The sequence below is a fragment of the Gavia stellata genome, unplaced genomic scaffold (assembly GCF_030936135.1).
Source record: "Gavia stellata isolate bGavSte3 unplaced genomic scaffold, bGavSte3.hap2 HAP2_SCAFFOLD_34, whole genome shotgun sequence".
Classification (NCBI taxonomy): Eukaryota; Metazoa; Chordata; class Aves; order Gaviiformes; family Gaviidae; genus Gavia; species Gavia stellata.
In genome coordinates, this window is record NW_026776320.1 from 5431935 (window position 1) to 5458048 (window position 26114).

A 26114-nucleotide genomic window follows, 5' to 3' on the forward strand; every position below is an offset into this window, starting at 1 on the left:
AGGTAGGTTCCCGAGACTGTCATCGTGATGGCTGCCGCAATACAAGATGAACACTCATACATGTCGTTAGCCATTGGATTTTCAGGTGCTTCTCCCAGGATCAACAGCATAAAACTCAAAAATTGTTCCAGAGCAAAGGTGCACATATTTTTGCAGAAGATTACTTTGATCTAAACCATTTACTGAGCTCACTGCAAATGCAATGCTCAGCGCTCCCACTTATTTGAGTCTGTATCCAAACAAATGCTTTTAAAGTACACAGAAAGATAGGGAAAAATATGGGAGAAGCATTTGTTTGAGGTCTACCCTACGTGAAGTCTAATGTGCAGGGAAGATTTTTTTTTTTTTTTTTTAAAGACCGGAATACCTCTGCTGCTCCTGAGGCAAAGGAGATTGTCAGAAAACAGCTGCCAAAACACAGTGCAATGACCGGAATAGGAACAGGAGGAACTCAAAATGACAGGAAGCAAAATGTGCAAGACAATCTCAAACGGTGGAAGGTACCCAAGTAAGTTCCTCAGAAACTTGTTGTCTAGGTGCAGAAAAACTAAAAAAGACCTATCCTGAAAAAGAGAAGAGCCCTGTACCTAGAGCACAATATTCTGTTATTCTGTCTTTAGATACGAATCAAAGGGGTACATTTGTAGAAGATCAAAGAGGAGTACTATCTTGTTCTTGTCTGTTTGCCATTTGCATGAAGGGATACTGGGGTTTGGACACGGAATTTTCCCTGCAAACAAGACCTTTACTGAATTTCTCCGTCCTTCTGGCAGATCCAGGTAGCTGTTTCAGGAGCACAGATGCAGAGGGAGGGGGAAGAGGAAAAGGAGAGGAATGCTTTTTAAGGGTAACCACATCGTAGCTGTCAAGTTTTTAAAAGGTAATGTGCATGGTGACTGCATAAGCTGCCATATGATCCATCCAGCTGTGCCAAATGCGAGGTAATAAGTAAAAATAGTCTCACTCACTCCCCAGATTTGCTCCCAACCTCGACTGTATACATTTTATGACTCATGATGCCCCAAATATGTCTCAATTTCTGATGATTTTTTGGGGCAGGATCTTACAGACACGTTGCTGCGCAAAAGAGTTGCTGCTCGTAAGGTATTTTATAAACCCAGTAGAACAGCATGGGAAAGACCCCAACAGTAGTAGGTGATATATTATGCTTCTGAAAAAGTAGTCTTTTCCTCTTGATGATGTTTGAAAAATCCATATAACACTTCCCTCAGTGAACATAGCCGAAACCAATACTGTCAGAGCAGGAGCGGAGCGCAGTGCCAGATGGCTGTGGGGTCATTAAATTACTGAAGAGCTGCACAGATCCACGGGCGGCTCTGTGTGCAGGAAATAAATAAACAAACAGATAATGTTCCGGACTGGAACTATTAGCCTAACGAAGTCAAGGCAGTTCCAGTGCTTAAATGTGGATTACACGGCGGGAAAGCCTGTTGTTTAACCAGTCTGACACTTAATTTCTTTTTTCTCCCTCCCCCACCCCCCCTTCTTGAAAAGCGAGCGAGCGAGCTGAGTTAAACATATGGATTCCTATTGTTAAGAAGTATGGTTGCTTTCGTTTCACTAGGTCCTTGAGTGGAATTAAGACTACTCCCCTCCTCTCCTTTCCTCCCCTGCAAGGCAGACATGACCTAAAGATGAACCGAGTTTGCCTAGTGGCGGTGTTCATTTCAGTTGAAAGGAATGTTGTCAGTGCTTTCATAAATGTTAATTGAGATTTGTTTGCAGCGTTAACCAGCGGAATGCCTCAAACCAGCTAGAATGTGCGATTCTAGAATAGAACGATTATTCTAGAGAGCTGGGCTTTTGTGACATACAGACATACAGCTGTGCACTAAGTCTTGCTGGCTCACGTTTTCTGCACTTACACTTGGTTTTCCCTCTTTCTGTCATGAAGGTTACCATTAAGGGTATCGAAAGAGAGCTCATCTGCCCAGCATGCAAGGAATTATTTACCCATCCACTGATCCTTCCTTGCCAGCACAATGTCTGTCACAAATGTGTGAAAGAAATACTCTCTGCATTTGAAGACTCTTTCGCTGATGGAGGCTCTGAATCCTCTAATCAGAGTAGCCCTCAAATTCAAAGCTCTTCTTCCAGCATGGACAGGATTAGTAGATCAGGTACGTATCGGAATTTTTGCGTGTTTTCCTTATTTTATGTGTTCGACTGACTTGAGCCGAATTGCGTCTGCATTGGTAAAATGTCTTCCCGGTACTCCTGATGCAGTTAAAAAGATGACTTAGGGATAGTGCGAGTCTTGTTCATTCTGTGGCAAGAACAATGGGAATATTTTTAAGGACAGTGCACTCTATTTCATATATAATAGATCAGTCTTTGTGGCGTCCTGTAAATCTTTGTAACCATTGTATTTGTTTATTCCTGTATTTCAGTTACATTGAGACGCAGTAGCATCATGTTCAATAGCGTCGATGTTGAGGTGTAGATTTCAGCAGTTTTATTGCCTGTCAGTGGTACTGTTGAGGTGGTTCTCTCAGGTTTCGGCCAGCCTAAATTGAGTAGTTCGACTTCCTTCTGAGCCTCTGCAGACTTTGCAAATGATGGTTTTGTCCTACCCAATTCATTACGCTTACAATAAATCATTTTCCATAGATGATGGTTATTGCACGGTTGCAGAATTGGGAGACAGATGACTGTAAGAAGACTGCGCTAACCGCCTCTTCCAGTGTGGTCTGCTCTGGAAGCTTTAAGGAGCACTCCTCATGCTCTTTGTGATGTCACACTAGAAAGATTCTTACAGCTGTTGTGTAATCCACAGATGAGTTGTTCTTTTACACAGATACATCGAAAGTACTTCTTGAAAGAAACCTCATCTTGGCTTTTAGGCTTCCTTCTGACGTAACTGTCCACTTTAAAACCGCAGTCCGCAGTGATCTGGAAGAGTCGCCCACAAGACAAACCCTAAAGCTGTGTCTTGTATTTTGTATGTTACTAACGTTCATCATCCCCTTCCCAGTTTTCAAAGCTCAAATATTTTATTTCACCCCCTTCTTTTAAACAACTCTTGAGTTGTTAGTACTGGTACTCTTTCAGGATCAGTTTGATAAGCAAATGCTGTGTTTGCTGTAGCTTGGCAGGTTGAGGCCTGCATCATTTGAGGGAATCCCCAAACGAAATAACTAGTTGTCTTCATTACAGTCCTGTTTTCTGGATATGGGGTGCACAGCCCCACAATCACTGTTTAGCTCTGCATACATTTCAGCTGCTTTCTCAGCTCTCTCTACCTGCAGCGTTATGTGAAGTTTGAATGAAGAGAGCCCACTGGTGACTGCCATCTCCCAAATCCAAGTCTAGTCCCTTTTTTCCTCAGTAAGCATGATGTTCTGTCGCGGCATTGTATGCATGGACTGAAGCGGTCACCGGTTTCCGCTGCAGCTGTCCACTACATGGTTTTACAACGTGGACATCAGGGCACCAGGTTGGGTGCCTAAGGAGTGGTGGGCGCACCGTGGGTGACCTGACCTCCTTGTGAGAACTGTGGCTTGCCAAGTGTGGCAGTATCAGACAGGCTGTGCGTGGGGACCAGGCCCCCCATGCTGCTTTCAGCAGTGTAAGTAAGGAGGTAATCCTTAATCTTCCATGGAAAGCTGCCCTCCAGCTTGCTCTCTGTCGGGCAGTAGAAATAGTGATCTAGCATGATGGGGTGCGCAGGCAGTGCTGTGGCACCGTCCACGCTGTGCACAGAGGAGGCAGAGCTCCCTTGGGAACCTGACATTTAGATGCTACTAGATGTCACCCATACTGTTCTGTTAATGCAGTCTAGCTGTTCTGCTCAGAACCTACAGAAAAGCATAAGACCAGCCGAGTTTGAGACTGACATTTATTCATGCTCTGGTTGTGGCTTCTTAGCTGATAGTGATGCATAACTACCATGGGGTACATTTTGAAGATTTTTAAAGGAACTAGTTTCTTACAGGAGTGTTGGTTTGTTTTTTTAAAGAGACTGGAAAGGGCGTGAGAGGTAGGGAGGTTTTGGATTGTTGGGTGAAGCACCCACGGAAGAGTGACACAAGGCAAGTGTCTTTTGGATAGCATCAAAGGACACTTCAAAAAGAAATGAAGCATCAACATTTCTGATGGGAAGATCCTCACTAAATACAGATGGGACCAAATTTCACTTTCTGAAGAAGAACCAGTTTCAACACTAAGAATTCAGCTTGAAGTCATACCTCTATTTACAAATTAGTTATACCAACATGCAGTCATCTCAAGGGGATCTTAAAACCATGCTCCAGCTCGAGAGAATGGTTTTTTATTTCTTTGTAAGGGGAGGCTGAGAGGATACATGTTAAGCCTAAACACTGGCTTAACCTGCTTCAGTAATACATAAAGGACTAATTTTGATAGTTGTGCCCTGTGGGTTCATGAGTGAGACATGGGGATGCACTCTCTGTTTGATAGCCTCAAGAATGTTACCCTGGAAATAGTTTTTGGGTCTGTGTGAGCCATCCCCTGGAACAGGCTCCAAAGAATCCCTAGGCTTGCGACTTGACTTGAGCCTTGGATCACTTTATTTTGGAGAAGAGGGGAAATTTGTGCATAGCTGTTTCGTAGGAGTGCAGCTTCTCTACTGTCCCCTTTTGAAATGAAAAGAGATAAGCTGTACCCTTGTGTAACCATGCAGATCTGTGGTTCCCCAGTTCAAGGTAGAGGAATCTCTCAGACATAACCGTCTCAGCATCCCCTTTGGTGTGCGGGGCTTACTTAGCAGCCCTCCTTTATCAAGGCCGTTCAGCAAGGGCCAAGTCAGCCTCTACGTATTTTGACTGAATGATTTGGCTGAGATTTCGTACTGGTGATATCTAGTTCTCTTGTTTTCCTCTTTAGATTTTTATGATGCCTCTTGGGGTAAGCCAGATAAGTTTGACTCGGCCAAAGCAAACTTCAGGGAGCTCCAAGTTGGCTATATTTGTCTGGGAATAACCAGTCTCACTCTGGGAATAGACATCTTACACTTCAGCGTGTTACGAAGCTGTTGCTCTCTATGTGCGCAGCCAGTTAGCCTAAAACCAACTGGTTTCCGGAAGGTTTTGTGTTTAGTCTTTTGAAAGGCTGCGGCTTGAGTGCATGCAAAACTAGACGAAGAAGATAGGATTGGAATAGCTAAATTAACCTTACCATAGAATTAAGTTTTAGAGTAGTAGTTTGTAATGCCCCCTGAACTCAGACATTACACTACCTTGTCATGGCAAATGTATTCTCTTTGGCTTGGCAGAGTGCATATGAATTGGTATTGTACTGGTTTGGATGATGTGCTACGATAGTTTGAAATTGGTTCATAAATTCCTGTGCTTCTCCCTTTAAAATCTAAACCTCTTCTGTTTACACTCCTCCTAAATCAGGATTTGGTGTCTACACAGGCAGAAAACGTAATTCACTGACTCCTAGATCGAGTCTGTTTCCTTGTCCGGGTTGCCAGCGGGATACTGATCTCGGAGAACGTGGCATCAATGGCTTATTTCGCAACTTTACTTTGGAAACCATTGTGGAAAGATACAGACAGGCAGCCAGGGCAGCCGTTGCTATTATGTGCGATTTCTGCAAACCTCCACCTCAAGAGTCCACAAAGAGCTGCATGGACTGCAGGGCAAGCTATTGCAACGAATGTTTCAAAATACACCATCCTTGGGGAACTGTGAAAGCCCAACATAAACATGTAGGACCAACCACCAACTTCAGACCCAAGGTAAGTATCCCGTATCTTACAGAATTTGGGTTGCAGCATTTGCATATAGCTTCAGACATATCTGTGCAATGGTAGTTGCTTTTTGGGACCGTTGTTCCTTTTTTGACTATTGCTGTTATTCATTGAGTGAACCATAAGCTTTTGTTCTTGCTGACAGCATGACTGCAGTTTTGAACATGTCTGCCTGCACAGACGATTCTCCTGAAAGTTTCCTTCCCTCCTCGCACCTCCCCCCGAATCCAGCAGTCAATGACAATGGGATAGCTTATTGCATATTCTGCTGAATGACAGTCTTATGTACCAAGGTGCTAGCGAGACTGGTGTCTTTGGGCTTTTCACCATAGACTAAGATAACATTTGGGGCTTGAGAGTTGGTTTCAGAGATGGTTTGCAATTTTAGCTTAGTGTGTCCATATTTATGCTACTCACTTCTATTTTTGAGCCCTTTCCTGTCCTTTCTTGTATGTGTGTGCGTGTGTTAAAAGATGATGCTTTTAAAGCTTGACTGTTGGCACTGATGTCGTGTTCTCCTCCTTGACATGACACTGAAAAGCTTTCTCAAGAGCTTCTCTTTGATAACATGGAGTAGATGCCCCAAATGTCTTTCAGTGCTCTGGAACGAGGCAAAGCATTTCTTTTTTTTTAAAACACACGCGCACACATGTGCACAAGCACACCCACCCACACCCACCCACCCCCTTTTAGACGGTTTTATCTGTTGCTTGAGCTTGGAGTTGAGCAGCGCTTTTTTTGCCTCTTCGAGCAGTTACTTCAACGTGTTCAATTTTTGAAAGATTACTTTTAGCAAACACCAGCTTTTTCGCAATGCTGTTTAAGCTGCTACTGGAATTAACGCTCAGCATGAACAACTTGTAATTGGAGTCAGACAGAAAAAATGAAACACTGGAGCCTTTTATCTTTAAAATGACTGTGACTGGGGGTGTGGCTGCATTTCATCTGTTGCTCCAAGAGCAATGGCTATGTGGCTGATCAGAGTCTAGCTTAAATTTAAATCATTACAGTATTATGTCAACTCCTGCCTTAAGACAGTTCGTAGTTGTTTCAAGAGATGCTGGCATGGACACAGTTAAATTTGGCAGCGTGGCTGTGTTATATATTGCATTTACAGCTCTGAACAGGAGTGTAGGGAGCTTGAGGCACGCAAACAACTTCAGGGATTAGCAAAATGGTTGATTGCAGTATGGAGGCTACATGATGTGTACACAGACATCGCTACAGGTTTACTCACTGTGAACCTCGTGAAACTGTGTGTGTTCATCTGCTGGCTTTCACTGGCATAGACAAATATAAAAGGTGGAAGATAAACTGAATATAAAGAATCCACTGATGAAATCAGATGCTGCTGTGGGGTGATTTAGTGTTTTGATGGTTTGTTGGCCACCTCAGTTTTTGGAAGTACACCTGCATTCTCTCTGCTCTCTTTTTTTTTCAGATTGTGATGTGTCCAGAACATGAAATGGAGAGGGTAAACATGTACTGTGAAATCTGCAGAAGGCCTGTTTGTCATCTTTGTAAACTGGGTGGATGTCATGCAAACCATAGAGTAACAACCATGAGAACTGCCTACAAAACCCTTAAGGTAAAAGTAAATATTGTTGGACCTGGCCTTAAGAAGGGGAAAAGTACTGAGCTTCTGGTGTAAGGGCAAACTCCCTGTGGCAGGAAGCCAGGATGTGTGTTTAGAGGACACTGAACCAGTCATGAGGCATGCTGTTGTGCAACATCTGTTAATATCTATATTAGTGTGACATAGCGCACTTCTGAGAAACTGTATTTTCTATGAGGCGTGAAACATAACCTCTTAAAAGTCCTTCCACCTTGTTTTAGCCAACTAAAGTATAGCAGTACTGACCAATGCAAAAGGTTTAAGCAGTTTATACTTTACAATCTAGCTTTTTTCAGGTAAGTGTCCTTGTGGCTTGGATTAGCTGATACTTCAGAAGCACTCCTGAAAAATTTGCATTGGAAGTATCTGTTGGGACCTTGTATGTTTCTGAAGTTGCATAGCTGTTAATTCGCAGTACAACAGGGAAGACTTGCAAACATTGCTTTGTTGTTAAAGAATGATTGCTTCTACCTCCTCTTCTTCCTTTTCTTCCTCTCTTGCTCACAAGAAAAAAAAAAAGGGGGGGCGGGGGGGGGAAGACCAGACCAGCCTGCCTTGTGCTCTTTGGCCTCCTTGCCTGTTTGCAAGGCTTTTCCTGTACAGCTGTTAACTCTTGCAAGTCAGGAAATGCAGAGACACTCCTAAGTTCATGCTTTGAACCACTCATTCTTCTAGCAAATCTTACTACAAATGAGTTAATAACTAACGTGGCTTTTCTGTAAGTTTTAGTAACGTCCTGAAGCCTCATGTTCCTAGCCTAAGAGAAGGTGACACTTGTGGCTGGGGAAGACTGAGCCAGCTGAGGCTGTTACCTCTTGTCCTTAGAGGCTGTTACCTCTTGTCCTTAGAGGCTGTGCCCCCAGTCCTGCCCACATCAGTGGCCTGATGTCCCTGTGCAGTCATTGCGGGTCACTGAGCAATTCTCCGCAGGGTTGCTGCTCATAACTGGTGGCAGGCTGTTGTCCTTGTAACTAGATAAAGCGAGTGCTAGCTGGATGACCTGCCTGTGCTGGTTGTCGGTTTGGGTGGGATACCCTTCTTCTGCTAGCTCGCTGTGTTGTTTTAACAGGAGAAGCTTTCAAAAGATATTGAGTACCTCATCAGTAAGGAGAGCCAGGTGAAAGCTCACATCACACAGCTGGATCTGCTGCTGAAAGAAACAGAGGTAAGAGTGTCTTCCGTGTTGTCTGGGGATAGCCCTTGCAGGGACACAGCAGAGACTCAAACTGTTTTCACTGAAGTGTTTCAAATCCTTTGGCTTTTTTCAGTTAGCCAGTAAAACAATTTCTGAACAGTTTGTGTTAGTCCTGAATCACAAATGGTAAGACCTAATCCTGACAGTGTTGGAAATATGGGCAACATACAGAGGGAAGTTAAGTTTTGGGTGCTGCTGTAAATTTAATTGAAAGAAAGCTTGTTTGATACCTTAATCAAAGAGAGGTGGGTTAGACTTACAGCTCTTGTGTATTAACGGTGCTTCACAATTTACACTGGCTGTTTGCCGCCTTGAGGATGTTGCAATAAAGTCAGAATGAAGAGTAAAATCTCCCTGCAGAAGAGTCAGAGCTGGGAGCTCACGTACAAGCTGAAAAACACAATGGCAGAAATTGCAGGAGCTCCTGGCCCTGCCTGTATCTTGATAAAGATTGTCTCTGTGCTTTGTAGTTCCTTTTATCCAGGGCACTAGTTAGAGGTGACCCTGCAGTTCTGAGGGCATATGTGAGAAGCTGGGCTGGACCCCCATCTCAGTGTGGTTGGGGAAGGTGGAGGAGCACCTAGCTCTTGGGCATGAAGACTTCAGAAACTGACCTGTTTTTACAGTGCTTTTCCATGAGCTGTTTAGACACATGCTATGCGTAACTCAAGACATAATCAGAGGAATACTTTCCTGCTCTTCGTTCTCTGTGTTGATCCAGTAAACGCTTACTAGCTTGGGTGCAGTGCTGATCACATTTTCAGTGCTGATGGGCATAACAAAGCTCATTAGTCTTGTCTGTCAAATGGATGACTAGATTGCTGTGATACCTTGAACAACTTGAGGTATGTTTCTGTACACAGCCACAGTGCTGTGGAATCTGTCTAAAATGTCTTTTGTTCCCTCCTAGTGCAACAGTGAACGAGCTAAAGAAGAAGCATCTCAGAGCTTTGAGAAATTATCTCATGTCCTAGAAGAGAAGAAGTCCGCAGCTCTTAGGGCAATTGAAACTTCTAAGAATTTAAGGCTGGAAAAATTGCAAACGCAAGCAGAGGAATATCAAGGGCTCCTGGAAAATAATGGCCTTGTAGGATATGCTCAAGAGGTGCTTAAAGAAACTGATCCATCTTGTTTTGTTCAAACAGCAAAACAGCTTCATGACAGGTATCTTAATTATCTTCTGTTTGAAGTACAGATACTGTTCCAGGATGTCTGGTCAGTCATATTCTTTTGACACCTGCTAGCAAAGTACTGAATGCAGTACCTTGTATTGCAAAGGCTCAGAGATGGTCCCAGTACCGTTCAGTAGAAATTGCTACATTACAGTGTGCGTTAAGAAACAGCAGTCAGGAGGGGCTCTGTCCTGTGACAACACGTGGCCTTGTTCAGTAGGACTGCACTGGAAGGGTAGCCCATTCAGCTCACTGACACATTCCTTTGCTCAGAGATTGTATCGGGTATTTGCAAGTTAATCTAACAGGTCTCTTCTGGCTTTAAAGTCTTTGATCTTAATAGCTGTTCTCCATTAGCGCTTCACATCTATTTTGTTCTTTGAACATAATGCCCCAAATTGTTAAAATGCTCTACCAGCTGAACGATTACCTCTTCATTATCTTTACACTGATACCTTTACACTGCTGTACAAAAGACCTTAAATTTTGCATTTGAATTCTGTCTAGAGAGACAGAAATTTCTGGGAGACATCAGTAAGTACACGAAAACAGCACTTTTTATAAAGCAAAACCTAGCATTTTTAGTTTAAGGAATGCACACATGTGAATTCCCTTTTCTCTGTTCTGCCATCCCTTTGCTTCTGTGCTTTCAGAATCCAAAAAGCTACTGAATCTCTGAAGAGCTTCAGGCCAGCAGCTGAAACTACTTTTGAAGACTTTGTGGTGGACATAGCTAAGCAAGAAGAGATCCTTGGTGACTTGTCCTTCCATTCCAATGGTAAATTGCGAGAGCATCAGGTCTTTCTCAAGTTACGACTTGAAGGGCTTCTCTGGAAAGAGGCAAAACTTATGCAGGGCTGCAGCTGCAGAACTCAGTCTTGTGACTTGCATTGTCCCTTCTGTCTCTGTGATCCACAAGGCATTACCTGGCAGCAATGCTAGCTTCAGCTTTGAAAAAGAAGCTAAGATGCCATTGCATTCAGTACCAGTTTACATTGGCTTCCAAAACATTGTAGTTAAGGAATACTAGGTCTTCCTAGAAGCTTTTTGTTAACATGACAGAAAAGAATAGGCTTTTAGATGCTTTTTTAGCTGCCAGCAAAAATAAATGATACAACTTTCGAAGTAAAAACAGAAAGTAAGGGATTTATGTAAGTGCATGAATGGAACCATCCTCATCTGTACTCTTTAACTGATTGAGTCAGATTTCTGCCCCCACCCCCACCCCCCCCAAGTGCTATAGCCACTCAACAAAGGGCTTGTATGGTTAATTCTAAAACAACATATATCTGAATTTGAGGGTTTTTTTCTCCTGAATCTCTGGCATTCCAGGTCTAGAAATACCAGAAATCAATGAAGAGCAGAGCAGAATGTACAACAAAGCTCTGATCAGCTGGGAATGCCCTGGGAAGACAGACTCAGCTGATATCTATGTTCTTGAGTATCGTAAGCTTAATAGAGAAGAGGAGAGTGCGACGTGGCAGGAGATCAAAGTTTGCAGCAAGAGCAAAGTAATATCTGATCTTGATGATGACAGCTCCTATGCCTTTAGAGTTCGAGGATATAAAGGGTCCATCTGTAGCCCTTGGAGCCGAGAAGTTATTTTGCGTACGCCTCCAGCTCCAGGTATTGGGTTTTCTTATGTCCACAAGGTGTTGAATCTGTGTCTGTCGGTGTTAAGAGCTGTAGGTGGTTTCCAGTAGTTCCCAGACTTCTACTCTACTGTTACCGGTTGCGTAAATGTTTAGAAGCACTGTTAACAAACAGGTTAAGTAGGTGGCATGCTGAGACCGTTTTAGCTTGCATGACGTTCCCGGTAGCCTTTAAAAGTGAGAAATTCTGATGCCAGCATGACTTAAAATGTAGTTTATAAGCACAGAAGGCCAAATACTTAACTAAGAGGAAATTTTTTTGGATACTGTTTTTCAGTTTTCAGTTTTCTTTTTGATGACAAATGTGGGTACAACAGCGAACATCTCCTGCTGAACCCAGGAAGAACCTCTGTGGAAAGCAGGGCTGGATTTCCTCTACTGCTGGGATCTGAGCGCATGCAGGTCGGATGCTACACAACCCTGGATTACATCATTGGCGACACCGGGATTGCCAAAGGGAAGCACGTCTGGGCTTTTCGTGTGGAAGCCTATTCATACCTGGTGAAAGTGGGAGTTGTTTCTAGCAACCAGATACAGAAATTGTTCCATAATACCCATGATGTGACCAGCCCAAGGTAAATTGCAGACTCTTGCTCAATACATGTTTTATATAAGGAGATGGCTTTTTAAAAAATAAGTTAAGAGTGAGTCTGGTCGCAATTAGTACACAAGGTGAACCTAACTAGTGGAAAGTAGCTTGAAGGATATGCTGTAAGCAGGTTGTCCTGTTCATCCCCTGCTATTAGCAGAAAGGTGTTGTAATTATCCAGAGTCCTATTTTCATTCTTTTTGGGAAAGAAATGAGGTTCCTATAGATGTCAAGATGTGCCAGTTAAAGCAAGAAGGTAAAAAAAAAGCATCACTTGCAAGATTGAAGCAATGTTTAATTGTCACTAGTAAGACTCTGCCTTAATTTCCTTAGCATACTAGGTTTGGCAGCCATTCAGAGGTACAATGTTCACTGTGTGTATCTGTGTATCTTTGCTGTAGCTTGCGTCACGGTGGATTCCAAGTCACTGGCTTATCCCAGGCTATACACTTGCATATGGTACTGGAGTGCTACTGATCCCAAGCCAAAGTACAGTGGACAAACCAATAAAAAGATTTCAGCTCTGAAGTATGGTTGTAGTAAGCCTGGATGTGTCTAGGAACTGCAGGCTGGGAAGCTGTCTCCTGAGGACTCTTAACTTTTTCAGGAATGTAAAAAATGTATCAGCTTCCTCCTGTGTAACATACTGAAAGTGTAAGAACGCCTGTGTCTTGAGCTGCTTAAAGCCAGACGGAGGCTTTTTGCAAAGTGAGAAATTAGATCCTGATTTCCTGATTTCTTTTTCCTTATCCACACAAATACCTGGAAAACTTTGGCTGACACAAATCCAATCTCCCCCCAGACATCCCAAAAATGCAAACCTAGCTAGGGATTGTCGGCACAGAAGAATGTGTGCTTCTCCAGTGTGTCTTCATCTGGTGACAGAAGTAGGGGGCAAAAGCATGTAGACTGAACAAATCTGGCCACAAACTTTCCCCAGTAACCAGCTGGGAAACAGGGGCTCATGGAAACCTCCAGGCAGAGCACTTTAAAAAAAACCAAACGACCAAACCAAAAACTTAAACCACTACTTTTTGTGCTGTGAATTTTAAAGACAATGTAATACAGCAGTGGTGAGGAAAACTCATAGGACAACAGTCATGTTAAATGTATTTACTCGTGTCATTTAACATTATGTAAATGAAGTTAAACATACCTTGTCTGTAATCATTAGTCATAGTCGCTAAATTACTTTTCAAGTTAACTAATTTGCTATACCTGTAGGTTCATTAATGATTACCTAGCATGAGTACATTTAGATACATCCGCTCCTTAGTAAAGCCTTCTGTGGTCTTGTCCTCGTTAGCGTTTAGCTGTTATTTATTGTCTGAAGTGGCCCAAGTGAGTGTTCTCCACCTACTAAATGCGTCTTCCCTCCTGGCTTAGGTATATTTTTACCCCACAAGGTTTTGCAGGTGACCATGTGGTGTTTCTTGTCTTACAAAAATGTTTTCTCCAGTTCACATCACTGATCCCCCTTCAGAATTTGACAAAAGCAAATGGTTGGTTTTCTGTTCTAGATACGAGCAAGACAGTGGTCATGACAGTGGGAGTGAAGATGCCTTCTTTGACTCACCACAGCCTTTCACACTGGTCACTTTAGGCATGAAGAAGTTCTTTATCCCCACAACACCTGCTGCCCCCAAGGATCCAGCGAGCAGAATCCTTCCCCTGCCATCGTGCTTGGGCATCTGCCTCGACTGTGACAAAGGCAAGGTGGGGTTCTACGACGCAGGCCGTATGAAGTGCCTTTATGAGTGCGAGGTGGACTGCTCTGGCATAATGTACCCAGCATTTGCCTTAATGGGTGGTGCAGCAGTTCATCTTGAGGAACCTGTCACAGCAAAGTACGGGGAGTACCACGACGACATCTAGTGCAGTGATCTCTTCCCATTGCTGTTCTGAGGTGGAAGACGAGAGAGAGCAGAAGAATTCTACCTTAGTTTTCACTCCTGATTAATTACATTCTGTCCACATGTTGCTTACAAGCCTCTGGGTCATGCTTTTTTTAAACAAACGGTTCAGACACGTCCCACACTAGTGGGAAATGTTCTTCCAGGAACTCTCCTGCCTTTCTTGTGATCTGTGCAATGCTTTTCTCCACAGACTTTCTTCCCAGGGAGAAGCAGGGAAGAAGTTTGACTAGCAACCAAAATTACTCTTCGGGGGTAGAAATCTACCTTTTGTGTAACGTAAATCCTTACATAGTCAGTTTTGCATTTAATGAAATCAAAGCTGACAGCGTGTGATTGCCATTCTCCTTTCAAGAAATCTGCCTGAATGCCTCTGAGGGGTCAAATGCTTTCCAATTAACCCCTGAGCACCAGGGGTTGGGCCCTTCAGCACGAAATAACATTTGCAAAAATACAGTATAAAGCAGGGAGAAATCAGAACTGCAGCTGAACGTTTAGGTTTTATTTGGAAAGAGGAGGGTGAACTAGAATCTGGTTGCATGTCATATACCTTTAATGTGACTGTAAGCTAAAACTCTAATTCTGACACCTGGTGTCGTGTAGTTGGTGGCATAATGGTAAGTTTCTTGACTCTTCCAGGACCTTGCACTTGGTCTTGGCGAATCTCACAGAATCACAAAATCACAGAATCACTAAGGTTGGAAAAGACCTGTAAGATCATCAAGTCCAACCATCAACCAACACCACCGTGCCCACTCATGAGGTTCACATGGGCCTGCTCCTCAGGCCTGTCAAGGTCCCTCTGAATGGCATCCCTTCCCTCTAGCGAATGAACTGCTCAGCTTGGTGTCATCTGCAAACTTGCTGAGGGTGCACTCAATCCCACTGTCTGTGTTGTTAATGAAGATACTAAATAATATTGGTGCCAGCACAGACCCTTGAGGGACCCCACTCGTTACTGGTTTCCACTTGGACATTGAGCTATTGACTATAACTCTTTGGACGTGGCCATCCAGCCAATTCCTTATCCATTGAACAGTCCATACATCAAGCCCATCTCTCTCAAATTTAGAGATAAGAATGTTGTGGAGGATCGTATCAAAGGCCTTACACAAGTCCAGGTATATGACATCTGTAGCTCTTCCCTTGTCCACTCATGCAGTCACTCCATCACAGAAGGTCACTAGATGAGTCAGGCATGATTTGCCCTTGGTGAACCCATGTTGGCTGTTTCTAATCACCTGCCTGTCTTCCATATGTCTTGACGTATCTTCCAGGAGCATCTGTTAGGTGATCTTACTGAGCATGGAGGTGGACTGCATCTGTTTATAGAAATCTACGTAAAAAAACATTTGGGTACTTGCACTGTTAACTTGTGTTGTGGAAAAATAAGGCTATAAAGTGAAGGATGTTTCTTATACATACTTGGTGCTTTCTAATTTGGGGATATGCTTTCTAATTTGGGGATAGTGTTGCATCTTGAGGAATGTGTGTGAAGTATGCTTACTAAGTACGTGTATACAGCTGTAGAGCTATGAAATGGGACCTGAAAATCACAATACACTTAAATGAATGTAGGTCATAATGCAAAACCTTTGTGTGCTTTGCTGTCTGAACTGTTGTACTGATCTGACCTGGAGTACTCCCCTCCAGTGTCCTCTCTCTTAAGCCCCTGTCCAGTGGCCACTGTCAGAAGAAATTGGCAGAAATGGTAATTGGCAGAAGTTCCATCTGCGACAGAGTGCGCCTGACAGCCCTTTTGGGGCTAGAAAGGCCCGGCAAGAGCAACTTCTTGTCTGGGTCTCACCCGCAAATGTTTCTGCCTTAGTAAGGCTGCGTGGAAGTACATTCCACAGCTTCATTATGCACTTGTGTGAGAAACACTTTGATGACCCAGGCAGCAGCTGTGAAGCAGTGGATATCTTCTGGAACTTCCTGTTGCAGGAGAAATGGCAAATTGTCCCTCGCTAGTTACCATTTAGGTAATTTCTTTTTGTAATAGATGGTTGTCATAGCCTTTCTTTCCTATTATGCCCTCCCCTTCATGTTTCCTCTTGCTGGATGGAAGCCATTCTCTACTGGTGAGCATCCTGCTGCCCCTCTCTCTCCTCTTGCCTTCTGAGACTGACTGAAGGAGCCCTCCATACAGACACTCTGTTGTTGTGAAGGATGACAAAATGCTGGGTTTTCCTTCTTTCCATAGTCCTGAAACCGTATTTGCCTTTTTGGTCAATACCGAGTATTAAGCTGACATTTACCAAGTTTCTTCTGCAGTGTTTTCCACACAATCCTGATGGTGAGTTGTAAACAAGCTGTGCACATACAGGGTTTCCCCACCTGGTGTGTTCTTTTGCATTTGTTAATACTGAGTTTCATCTGCTCGTTTACCTGGTCACTTAGTCCTGAGGGCCTCCTGCAGCTCTTCAGTCACTTCTAGACTTGAATGTTCCTGAGTAGCTTCATAGGTAACACAAACGTGATCATTCTTTTGTTGGCTTGCTTTTCCAGATCTTGGAGCAACTTCAGTTGTAGTCAGATGCAGCAAATCTCTTTCTGCTGTTAAAATTTATCGTTTCTTCCACTTTTTTTCCCCTCAGTCATTTATTAAACCATGACTAGCAAGTCAAGCACTGAGAACTTCTACATGTTAGTACACTCTGTTGAGTAGATGAGTCATGTTCTTGTGTGTGTGAGCCCAGTAGTCAAATAGACCCAGGAGGCAGGATTCTCTCTGCAGTAGCTGTGACTTCTCCCATTGTATAATCACCATTTGTCTGTTCATCTACCAAACTTAGTATTGGCTTAAAGCTATAGATGATAGGGTTGAACTTTCTCATTTGTTGTTCCCAGACCAAATCTGCGCTACATCCGGGAAGCCCGGGGAAGGGGGAGTGTACCGGTACCGAGCCCCGAAGCACAGTCGGCCTCGGGACTTCTATGCTTTAATGAATAAACACTCGCCGTGTCCTTTGCAGTCCCGGCTGTGGCTGTAGGGCTGTGTACTTGGTGAGCGGCTGTCACAGAGTCCGGGGGAGCAGGTGATAGAGTGGCTGTAAGGGGCTGCGGCTGCGGGCTGGGGGAGCCCCAGGTGGGGCCAGTGGGGCTGCTGGTGATGGCCCCTCCCTGTAAAGGGGCTGCTGGGGAGGGGCTGCCGCCGGTGCTGCGCTGCCCCGGGTGGCCGCGGAGCGGTCGCCGAGCGTGGCCAGGCTGCAGCTGCGGCTGCAGCGCGGGAGAAAAGGTGAGCGGGGCAGGGCGTCCCTTTTGGACCCCGAACGTCCCGGGCGGTGGTGGCCCCGGGGGTGGGGGGGGCGCCTCTGCCGAGTGCCGGGGCGGGTGCGGGGGGTTCGCTGGGGGCCAGGGAGCCCCTGCGGAGGGAGGGGCACTGGGTCTGGTGGCGGGGCTGCGCAGTGGACCGGCGGTTCCCGTGGAAAGCCCCGAGGAAGGTGGCGGGGCCGGCGGGGGCCATGTCGGATGCAAGGGGAAGCGGCGGGGCTGCGGCGGCTGAAGGGGGGGCCGCGCCGTGCCGGAGCCGGGGCCGGGGCCGGGGCCGGGGCGGCTGGGGGGGCTGCGCCGCGCCGTGTCGGAGCCGGGGGGGCGGCCCGGGGCGGCCGCGCCGTGTCGGAGCCGGGGCCGGAGCCGGAGCCGGGGGGGCGGCCCGGGGCGGCCGCGCCGTGTCGGAGCCGGAGCCGGTGGGGCGGCCCGGGGCGGCCGCGCCGTGTCGGAGCTGGGGCGGGCCGGAGCCGGGGCGGGGCGGCCCGGGACGGGGGGGCAGCCCGGAGCAGCGCTGGCGAGCGCGGGGCTGCGCTCGCGTCTCGGCGGGTCTTCCGCGTGCGGCGGAGGGCGGGTACGGTGTCCCTGCAGGGTCAGACAGCACGGCGGGCTGCCTCTGGCGGCATGCCGGAAGCAGCGCATCGGCGGGGGTGCTTCGCGGAGCACGCCGGGAGGCGTAGTCTTCCGGCAGGGGGCTGCCGGGCGGCCATGCTGTGTTTGCCAGTGCATGCCGGGAGGTGTAGTTTTTGCGGACTCGGCTGCCGGGCAGCCGCGCTGCTCTCGGGCGCGTGCCGGGAGACGCAGTCCTTGCTACCGGCGGGGCCCCCGCTGCGTGGCGCGAGGTGTCGTTTTTGTTGCCGCTTTTGTGTGGTTTTCTGCCGGCTTCCAGCGGTGCCCGCTTCTCGGCAAGCGGCACCGCGGCTTGGGCGCCGCGCATGCGCGGAGGGTGCTGCTGTGCTCCACGTTGCCGTCCGCCGCTACGGGCGACGCGGTGCCGCGGTGCCTGCGGGGTGATGCCCCCGCGCCCGTTGCTGCCCCCCGGTAGGGAAACGCCGCCGCCCGACGTGCTCGGGGCGCCAAGCAGGGTCCTGCAGCGGTGGCACTGCAGCCCGGCGTTGGCGCATCAGCAGTGGCCCCTCCGGCGCATGCGTGGTGCCCGAGAGCAGCATGGTGGCGCGGCGGGTAAGGGCCGCGGCCGCCGGTGAGGCGCGAGGCCTTGGGCGCCTGCGGGGGTGTCTCCTGCCCGCCGGGCGGGGGGCTGCGAACCGGCCGCTGTGGCAGGCTCCCGCTCCGCTGGCGGCGGGCCGGGTCCGGGCAGCCCCCGGGAGCCAGGCGAGGGCTGGTAGAAGGGCAGAGGGGAAGGAGGCGGACAGCCGCCCAGGCACAGCCCCCGGCTGCCCCCCCAGCTCACCAGGCCTGCCCCTGAGCCTCCCCCAGCCCCGCAGCTGCCCCCCATGCAGCTGCCTCCAGCGCCGGCACCTCCCCTGAGGCCTGTCCCGTTGCTCCAGGCCACCCCCAAGCCCTGTCCCGGCAGCGGCAAGCTGGCCCTCGAATGCGCTTGGTTCTCCCTAAAGGAGGCAGGTGCCGTTAGCAGCCGTGCAGGGAAGGAGCGGGGTCTCCAGAAGTCATGGAATCGCAGGCTCTTTCAGCTTGGAAAAGTCATCGAGTCCAACCGTTAAACTAATCCTGCTAAGTCCACCGCTAAACCGTGTCCCAAAGCGCCTCATCCACACGTCTTTTAAAAACCTCCAGGGATGGGGACTCAACCAGCTCCCTGGGCAGCCTGTTCCAGGGTCCGACAACCCTTTCGATGAAGAAATTTTTCCTACTGTCCAGCCTAAACTCCCCCTGACGCAACTTGTGGCCGTTTCCTCTTGTCCTGTCACTTGTCACGTGGGAGAAGTCCCTGTGGAAGGAGGGGCTCTGGCCGGGCGGGGAAGGAGCTACGGTAATAACGGTCGCTGCTGCTTCTTTCCCTCTCCCAGAGGCTGTGCCGAGGGCAGGGTTGTCCGTTCCTCCCCCGGGGATGCCGTTGACTGTGCCCGCCTCCGGCTTGCGTGGGTTGTCGCTGCCCAGCCTCGCTCTCCTCGCGGCTGGGAAAAGGGACGGGCGGAGCGCTTACTGGCTGTGGGCAGGGGCTGCCGTGGCTGAAGCCGGGGAGGCCGGAGAAAGGTAAACCGGAAGAAATCAAAGGCCGTCCGGCTGGCAGCTGCCTCTCCCGCTGCAGGCATGGTGCTGGATGCAGGTGCTGGTGCTGGATGCACAGGGGATAATTCCACCTAGCATGCATACCTGAACAGTGTTAGTTTGTAGCTTATACTGCCTGTTACATACAAACGCGTTTGGTTTCCCGGTATTTTTATACATATACATATTCATCTTATTTCTGAGAACTTGCTCGTACTCCTCTTTACTGTGTTCGCCAACTGGTCTCTATTTCTGCGCGAGCTTAGTCCTGGAATCACGTATACCATGTCTTTCAAAGCTGATTTCATACTCATCTTGCAGCTTTCTTATTTTTATGGCTCTGTACATCTGTTCTTCCAAGGCTAAGCTGTCTAAAGTGAGATTACTCTCGAGCTCCCTATCTTACAACTATTCTTACTATTTCTAAGTTACAAAGATTTCCCTTTTGTTTTGGTTACGTCTATTGAGCAATAGCTCTAACTGCTGGACTGCCTGAATTGGTACCGGTATCACACCCGGCACCAGCACTTCCCCTGAAGCCTGTCCCATAGCCCCAGGCCACCCCCAAGCCCTGTTATAATGGTGGCAAGGTGATCCTCGAATGTGCTTGATTCTCCTTTAACGCAGGTGCTGTTAGCAGCCGTGCTGGGAAGGATTAGCATCTCTAGCAGTCACAGAATCACAGAAGAAAATCACAGAATCATTAAGGTTGCCATGTCTACATTTTTTTTTTAATATATCCAGGGATGGTGACTCAACCACCTCCCTGGGCAGACTTTTCCAATGTTTGACCACTGTCTCAGTAGAGAAATTTCTCCTAATATCCAGTCTAAATCTCCCCTGGTGCAACTTGATGCCATTTCTTCTCATTCTATCACTAGTTACATGGGAGAAGAGACCAACACCCACCTCACCACAACCCCCTTTCAGGTCATCCGGCTGGAGGGGAGCTACAGTAATAACGGTTGCTGCTTGTTCTTTCCCTCTTTCAGAGGCTGCGCTGAGGACATGGTTGTCAGTTCCTCCCCCGGGGATGCCATTGACTGTGCCCGCCTCAGGCTTGTGTGGGTTGTCTCTGCCTAGCCTCACTCTCCTCATGGTGTCGGGGTGAAAAGGGACAGGCAGAGCGCTTACTGGCTGTGGACAGGAGCTGCCGCGGCTGAAGCTGGAGAGGCCAGAGAAAGGTAAAGAAGAAGAAATCGAAGGCCATCCAGCTGGCAGCTGCCTCCCACTGCAGCAAGAGAGAGCCTGCCTCTCCACGTGTGGAAGGATCCCTCTTTGTAGTCCACAGCAGGCCAGACCGCCAGTGTGTGCCGCAGGGTCTGTATGCGTCATCAAAAGCACCGTACAGCCGCGTAGTGTGCGAGCGAGGCTATGTGTCTAGGAAGCCTCGTCTCGTAAGAGCTGTGAGAAGCCCACGTATTCTCTTAGGTGGAGCACAGCAGAGAGACTGGACTTACGGAAGAACAAGGGGATATTAAAGAAAATCATAACCAAGAAATCTCTCCAAACCAAGTGATTGTTTAGATAGCCAACATTGGTTTATTGCAGTGCTGGGTGCATGGGGGGTTCCTCTTCCTAGTATGCACACTGGGTTGAAGTAATGACAAGTATTTAAAACACTTAACAAAGTTAGTTATGCCCACTGGTCCCACCCCTTAACTATTGGTTAGTACCTTTCTACTTCAGCTTAAAGATACAGTTCTCTTTAATTCACTACACATGCCCAGAGAGTAGGGGGCTTATTTGTGTTGGGGGCATTTTCTAGCTAGGAGGCGTGGTTTTCACATGATAATGAGGCAGGTCAGCCTTAGGATACTATTTTGGCACTGTTTCTTTAGAATTCGTCCTTGTGTTAACCCTTGTTAGTTAGTGGAAACAGCTTTTATCTTTAATATGTCTAAACACCAGGTGCATTTCTTACAAGGTATCTTCTTTCCATTCTTTTCACATATTTTTGACCTTGTGTTTCAAGATGTTCTATAACATTTTGCCCCTTTGAGACTTACAGATATATTTTATAATTCCCATAAGTCTCAATCTTCCTTTACTGAGGTTTCACCAGCTAAACAGATGGTGGTGGTATTTATCATTTTTCTGGCTAGGCCTTGCCACACATTCTCCAACCTAGAAAAGAAAGAAAAATAAATTATACTTCATTTCTCAACCTGATTACGCAATAGTGCAGTTTAAGAGTCCTGCCGATATGGCTCTCCACTTGTCCTCAAGCTCTAGCGGAGGAGTTGGTTTAACTCATGTGTAGTGGACCTGGGAGTTAGTTCCTTCTACCTTTACAGTGGTTTGGTCATGAGCTCAGTCTGTGTTCTGGCATTATCATTATGTCAACTCAGCAATGTGGTTAGGCTCATTATTTGCTCATACACAATCACAACTTATGGTTTAGCAACTTCTGTGTTTGTACCAAGTTTACTTAAAGAGGTCTGTCCTTTGTATACTAATTAAATTGTTTAAGTCTTTAGTATCAATCCCCCCCTTTTTTGAGGTAGTTAGATTTTCTTACTACTTCCATATATTGTTCTCTTAGTGTCACCGAAATCGGGAATGAAACTCCTTAACACTGGGTGTATTAAAGAGCAAGCATTACTGTATTCAGTGCCGGGTGCATGGGGAATTTCTCTGCCTAGCATGCACACCAGTTTGAAATCGTGACCAGTATTTGAAACAGTTACCAAAGTTAGATAAGCCTACTGGTCGCACCCCTTAACTAACTAGTGTTAGTACCTTTCTCACTTCATCTTAAAGATATAGTTCTCTTTTTTAATTCACTACACATGCCCAACGAGTAGGGGGCTTATTTGGGTTGGGGGCATTTTCTAGCTAGGAGGTGTGGTTTTCACATTATAATGAAGCAGGTCAGCCTCGGGACACTATTTTGGCACTGTATTCTATTTTCCTAGCGTTTGTCCTTGTGTTAATCCTTGTTGTAAGTTAGTGGAGAGAGTTTTTATCTTTAATATGTCTAAATACCAGGTGTGTTCATTACAAAGTATGTTCTTTACATTCTTTCCATTCTTTTCACCCATTTTTGACCTTGTGTTTCAAGATGTTCTATAACAGGAGGAGAGAAGGAGAAAGAAGCATCTGAACTGTCAAAGTCTAGAGTGAGAGCTGCGGTGAGTCCCAGGCCCTCGGAGCCCTGTCACCCCTCTTCGGTGTCCTGGTCCCTCTCCTTCCCGTGCTGCTGTGATGATTTTTTGTTTTCACGTTATAATGAAACAAGTCAGCCTTAAAAAACTATTTTGGCACTCTGTTCAATTTTCCTAGAATTTGTCCTTGTGTTAGTCCTTGTTGTTAGTTAGTGGAGAGTTTTTATCTTTAATACAACTAAATACCAGGTGTATTCGTTACAAAATATCTTCTTTACAGTCTTTCCATTCTTTTTCACTTATTTTGACCCTGTGTTTCAATATGTTCTGTAACATTAGTACAACTTATGCAGATTCCTATAATAACTACAGTCCTGACTACCTAAATTACTCCTTTGAACAACATGGCTAACCATCCTTTTAGAGATTATCTACCTAATTCTTGGAGGATTTTGTTGAGCCAATTATTTTCTGCTGCCTCCCCAATTGCTCTGCTGTCTTTTGCTACTTCTCTCATTTTATCTAATTGTTCTTGCAGGTTATCAGTGATATTTGGGATGTGGATACAGCAGTGTTTGTCTAATTTAAGATATCTACACACCCCTTGTTCTTTAACTAATAGCAAGTCTAAGGCTAGCCTATTTTGTAAAGCCATTTTAGTATTAGCTTGGACCTGTTTATTGATAATCTGGAGTCTTTTTTGACTGGCTCTTGACAAGGCTTCTAGTTGCCAAGTCAGATTTTCTATTAATATTCGATTTTCTAAAGCCCGTTAGTCCTGGTAATAGGAAACTTTGGAATCCCCAATCAAGTTGTACTGCTGTGGAAGGCCCAATCCAAACATTAGGGTCTTTTTCTGTCTCTGCATCTCTTTTAATTCCTTCCCAATATCGGGCTTTGATTGGACTCTTTTTCCATGTAAAACATAGGGTCAATAATCCTAAAGTTACTTGTCTAATTACCGTCCTAAGCTGTGGTTGGGTAGTCCAATACCCATCTGACGTGACCCATGTCATGTAACCTGGGGACGGAATGACTTGTCCACAATTTTCAGTTGAGACATTTTGTTTCTTACACTGTTCCATTGTCATCAAAGTAGAATTTAGGATTGATATTTCATAATAATTTAAGACATTGGTTTGGCTAATATTATAAATAGGCTTTGTGCCCCAATTAAAGCACCAATCCACATTTCGTATATATTTCCAATACCCTTCCAAAGGTCAGGTCCAAGTCTTGAGGTTTTTCCCTAAGGTTAGTACATTCCAGAGCAGTGGTTGCATTACGTACTGTGTTATTAGTGACACAGTCTCGGTAATCCTGCATTCTGTCTGCCAGATGCTGCTAATGCTATTTGCAAAAACTGGGCGTTTAAGGGTTGCGATCCCCCGGGACAACATTGTTCCTCTGAGCCCCTCCCAAATACTGTCCTATTATCTCCTGATCTCCAAGGAGTAGCATCTTGTAAAACATCGCTACCTCTTTGTCTACACTTGTTGTCTTTATCTAAATAATAGGAAACGTTAGCCCGTTTAAAGGCTCCTGTGATGTCATCGTATTAGTCTAGTAAAGATGAATTTACCGGTATAGTACCCCATGGGATGGGCTGACTAGCCAAATGAGGAACTGGGATACATGCTGTAACACTGGTAAGATGGCACATTCTGCCAAACCTTTGTATCAAAGTTAGAATTAAGTTTTCATCTAAGTCTGCATTGGCCTCTCCGTCTGTATTGGCTTCTGCACTTCCTGACATCACTGCAAGAGATATAATCCAGAACTTCAGGATTCCTGAGTTAATTTTAAGTGTAAAGGTCCTTCTTGTTTGACAGTCCATTCTGATGATGTGGCTGGCTTGATCCTGCTGTGATGTATCCATGGAGTGACTCCTTCAAGTCCGACAGCTGTTGTAGGTGGTGAGTAAAATCTGGAGAGGTCCTTTCCACTTCTCCTTCAACGGTTTGTCTGACCATCTCCTCAGATACACCCAGTCTCTGGGTTGGTATCGATCCACAGGCATGTCCAGGGATAGTGGTGAACTCACAGTGACGTGCCTGTGGAGAGAGGACAGAACCTTTCCTAGAGAGATAATACACTCTTTCAGGTAATGTTTTCCCATGATTTCAGGATTAACTCCTGTTTCTGTCATCTGATAAGGTTTATCGTATATGATCTCAAAAGGACTAACTTCTTCTTTAACTCTAGGCTGGATGCATATTCGGAGCAAAGCTAAGGCTAAAGCATCCAGCCACTTTATCTGAGCCTCTTCGCAAATTTTACTTATCTGTCTTTTTAGGCTTTGATTCGTTCTTTCTACTTTCCCACTTGACTGAGGTCTCCATGGAGATCCCATTTTACCCTTAATGCTTTAGCTAAACTTTGAACGGCTTCTGCTATGAAGTGTGGACCCCATCCGAAAATAGTCCTATGGGTACCCCAAATCTCAGTATTATTTCCTTAACTAACACATTTGCTACTTCTTTTGCCTTGTTGGTGTGACAAGGGAAAGCTTCTGGCCAGCCTGAAAAGGTATCTGTCATTACTAAAAGATACCGTTATCCATTTTGCTGTGGTAATTTGGAAAAGTCTATTTGCCAATAGTCTCCTGGACTGTTTCCTTTCTTTGTCACCCCTGGTAAGGTCTTTGGGGTATGTGAGGATTGTTCTTCAGGTATAATTTGCATTTCTTCACTATGCTTTTGACTATTCCAGTCATTCATACTCTTAGCACTTGTGTTTTCAATGCTTCCGCCATTGTCTCAATTCCCCAGTGAGTTTCTTGGTGTTGCCTAACAGTCAATTCATGCATAATTTCCTGTGTAACTATTGCTTGATGTGAAGGAGTCACTCACCACCCTTCTTGGTTTTTATTCACTTTCAGTAGATTAGCCAATTGGTTGTCTTCTGGTGTATACTGTAGACTCAGGTCCCAACCTCTGGACCTTTTCCAGCAAAACTAGCAATATTTGACCTTCAGCTGCTTCTCTTGTAGCTTTATCTGCCATACGGTTTCCTATATGCTTTGGGCTATTTGCAAACTGATGCGCCTTGCAATGCATAATTGCCACTAATCGAGGTGGATTAATTGCTTGCAATAATTGTTGGATCGTTGGCCCATATTTGATTGGGGATCCTTGAGATGTTAGGTGTCCCCTTTCTTTCCAAATAGCTCCATGAGCACAGACCACTCCAAAGGCAAATTTTGAATCTGTCCATATATTAACAGTTTTGCCTTTTGAAAGTTCTAGTGCTCTCAGCAAGGCTATGAGCTCTGCTTTCTGGGCCAAAGTGTTGGATGACAAAGCTTTTGCCTCAATTACTTCCTTAATGGTTACCACTGTGTAACCTGCTTTCTGTGTTCCATTCCACATAAAGCTGCTACCATCTATGAACAGGTCCCAGTCTGCATTTTCCATTGGCATATCTTTCACATCTACTCTGCTGGAATACGTCTGTTCCATTGTTTCCAAACAGTTGTGAGTTAATTCTTCTCTACCAGGATCAATAGTTAGAAAGGTTGCTGGATTCAGGATTGTGATTACTTTCAGCTCTATATCGTCTCGTTCCAAAAGAACAGCTTGATATTTCAGCAACCAGTGTCCTCCTTTTTGTTTTAGCACTGCTGTAACTGCATGGGTTACAAATTCAGTTAGCTTTTGTCTGAGCGTCAATTTTTG

At 45.9% G+C, this 26114-nt stretch overlaps 1 protein-coding gene across 4 annotated transcripts; it reads left to right on the forward strand.

Annotated features, from left to right (window-relative positions):
* The first annotated feature begins 1918 nt into the window (after positions 1-1918).
* Positions 1919-13835, forward strand: LOC132320882 (E3 ubiquitin-protein ligase TRIM36-like). Of its 4 annotated transcripts, none has more exons than XM_059834508.1 (10): positions 1919-2161; positions 3991-4000; positions 5400-5725; positions 7179-7325; positions 8422-8517; positions 9458-9711; positions 10373-10497; positions 11052-11345; positions 11649-11946; positions 13481-13835. In XM_059834508.1, the coding sequence occupies exons 1-10, from the start codon at positions 2120-2122 to the stop codon at positions 13833-13835; spliced, it is 1947 nt and encodes a 648-aa protein (XP_059690491.1). In that variant the 5' UTR covers positions 1919-2119. The 4 variants fall into 4 exon arrangements, with proteins under 4 accessions (XP_059690491.1, XP_059690494.1, XP_059690492.1 ...); XM_059834509.1 differs by lacking the exon at positions 3991-4000 and adding an exon at positions 3946-3963 and having other exon boundaries at positions 1928-2159; XM_059834510.1 differs by lacking the exon at positions 3991-4000 and adding an exon at positions 2412-2426 and having other exon boundaries at positions 1928-2141; positions 5382-5725.
* Positions 13836-26114: the final 12279 nt, after the last annotated feature.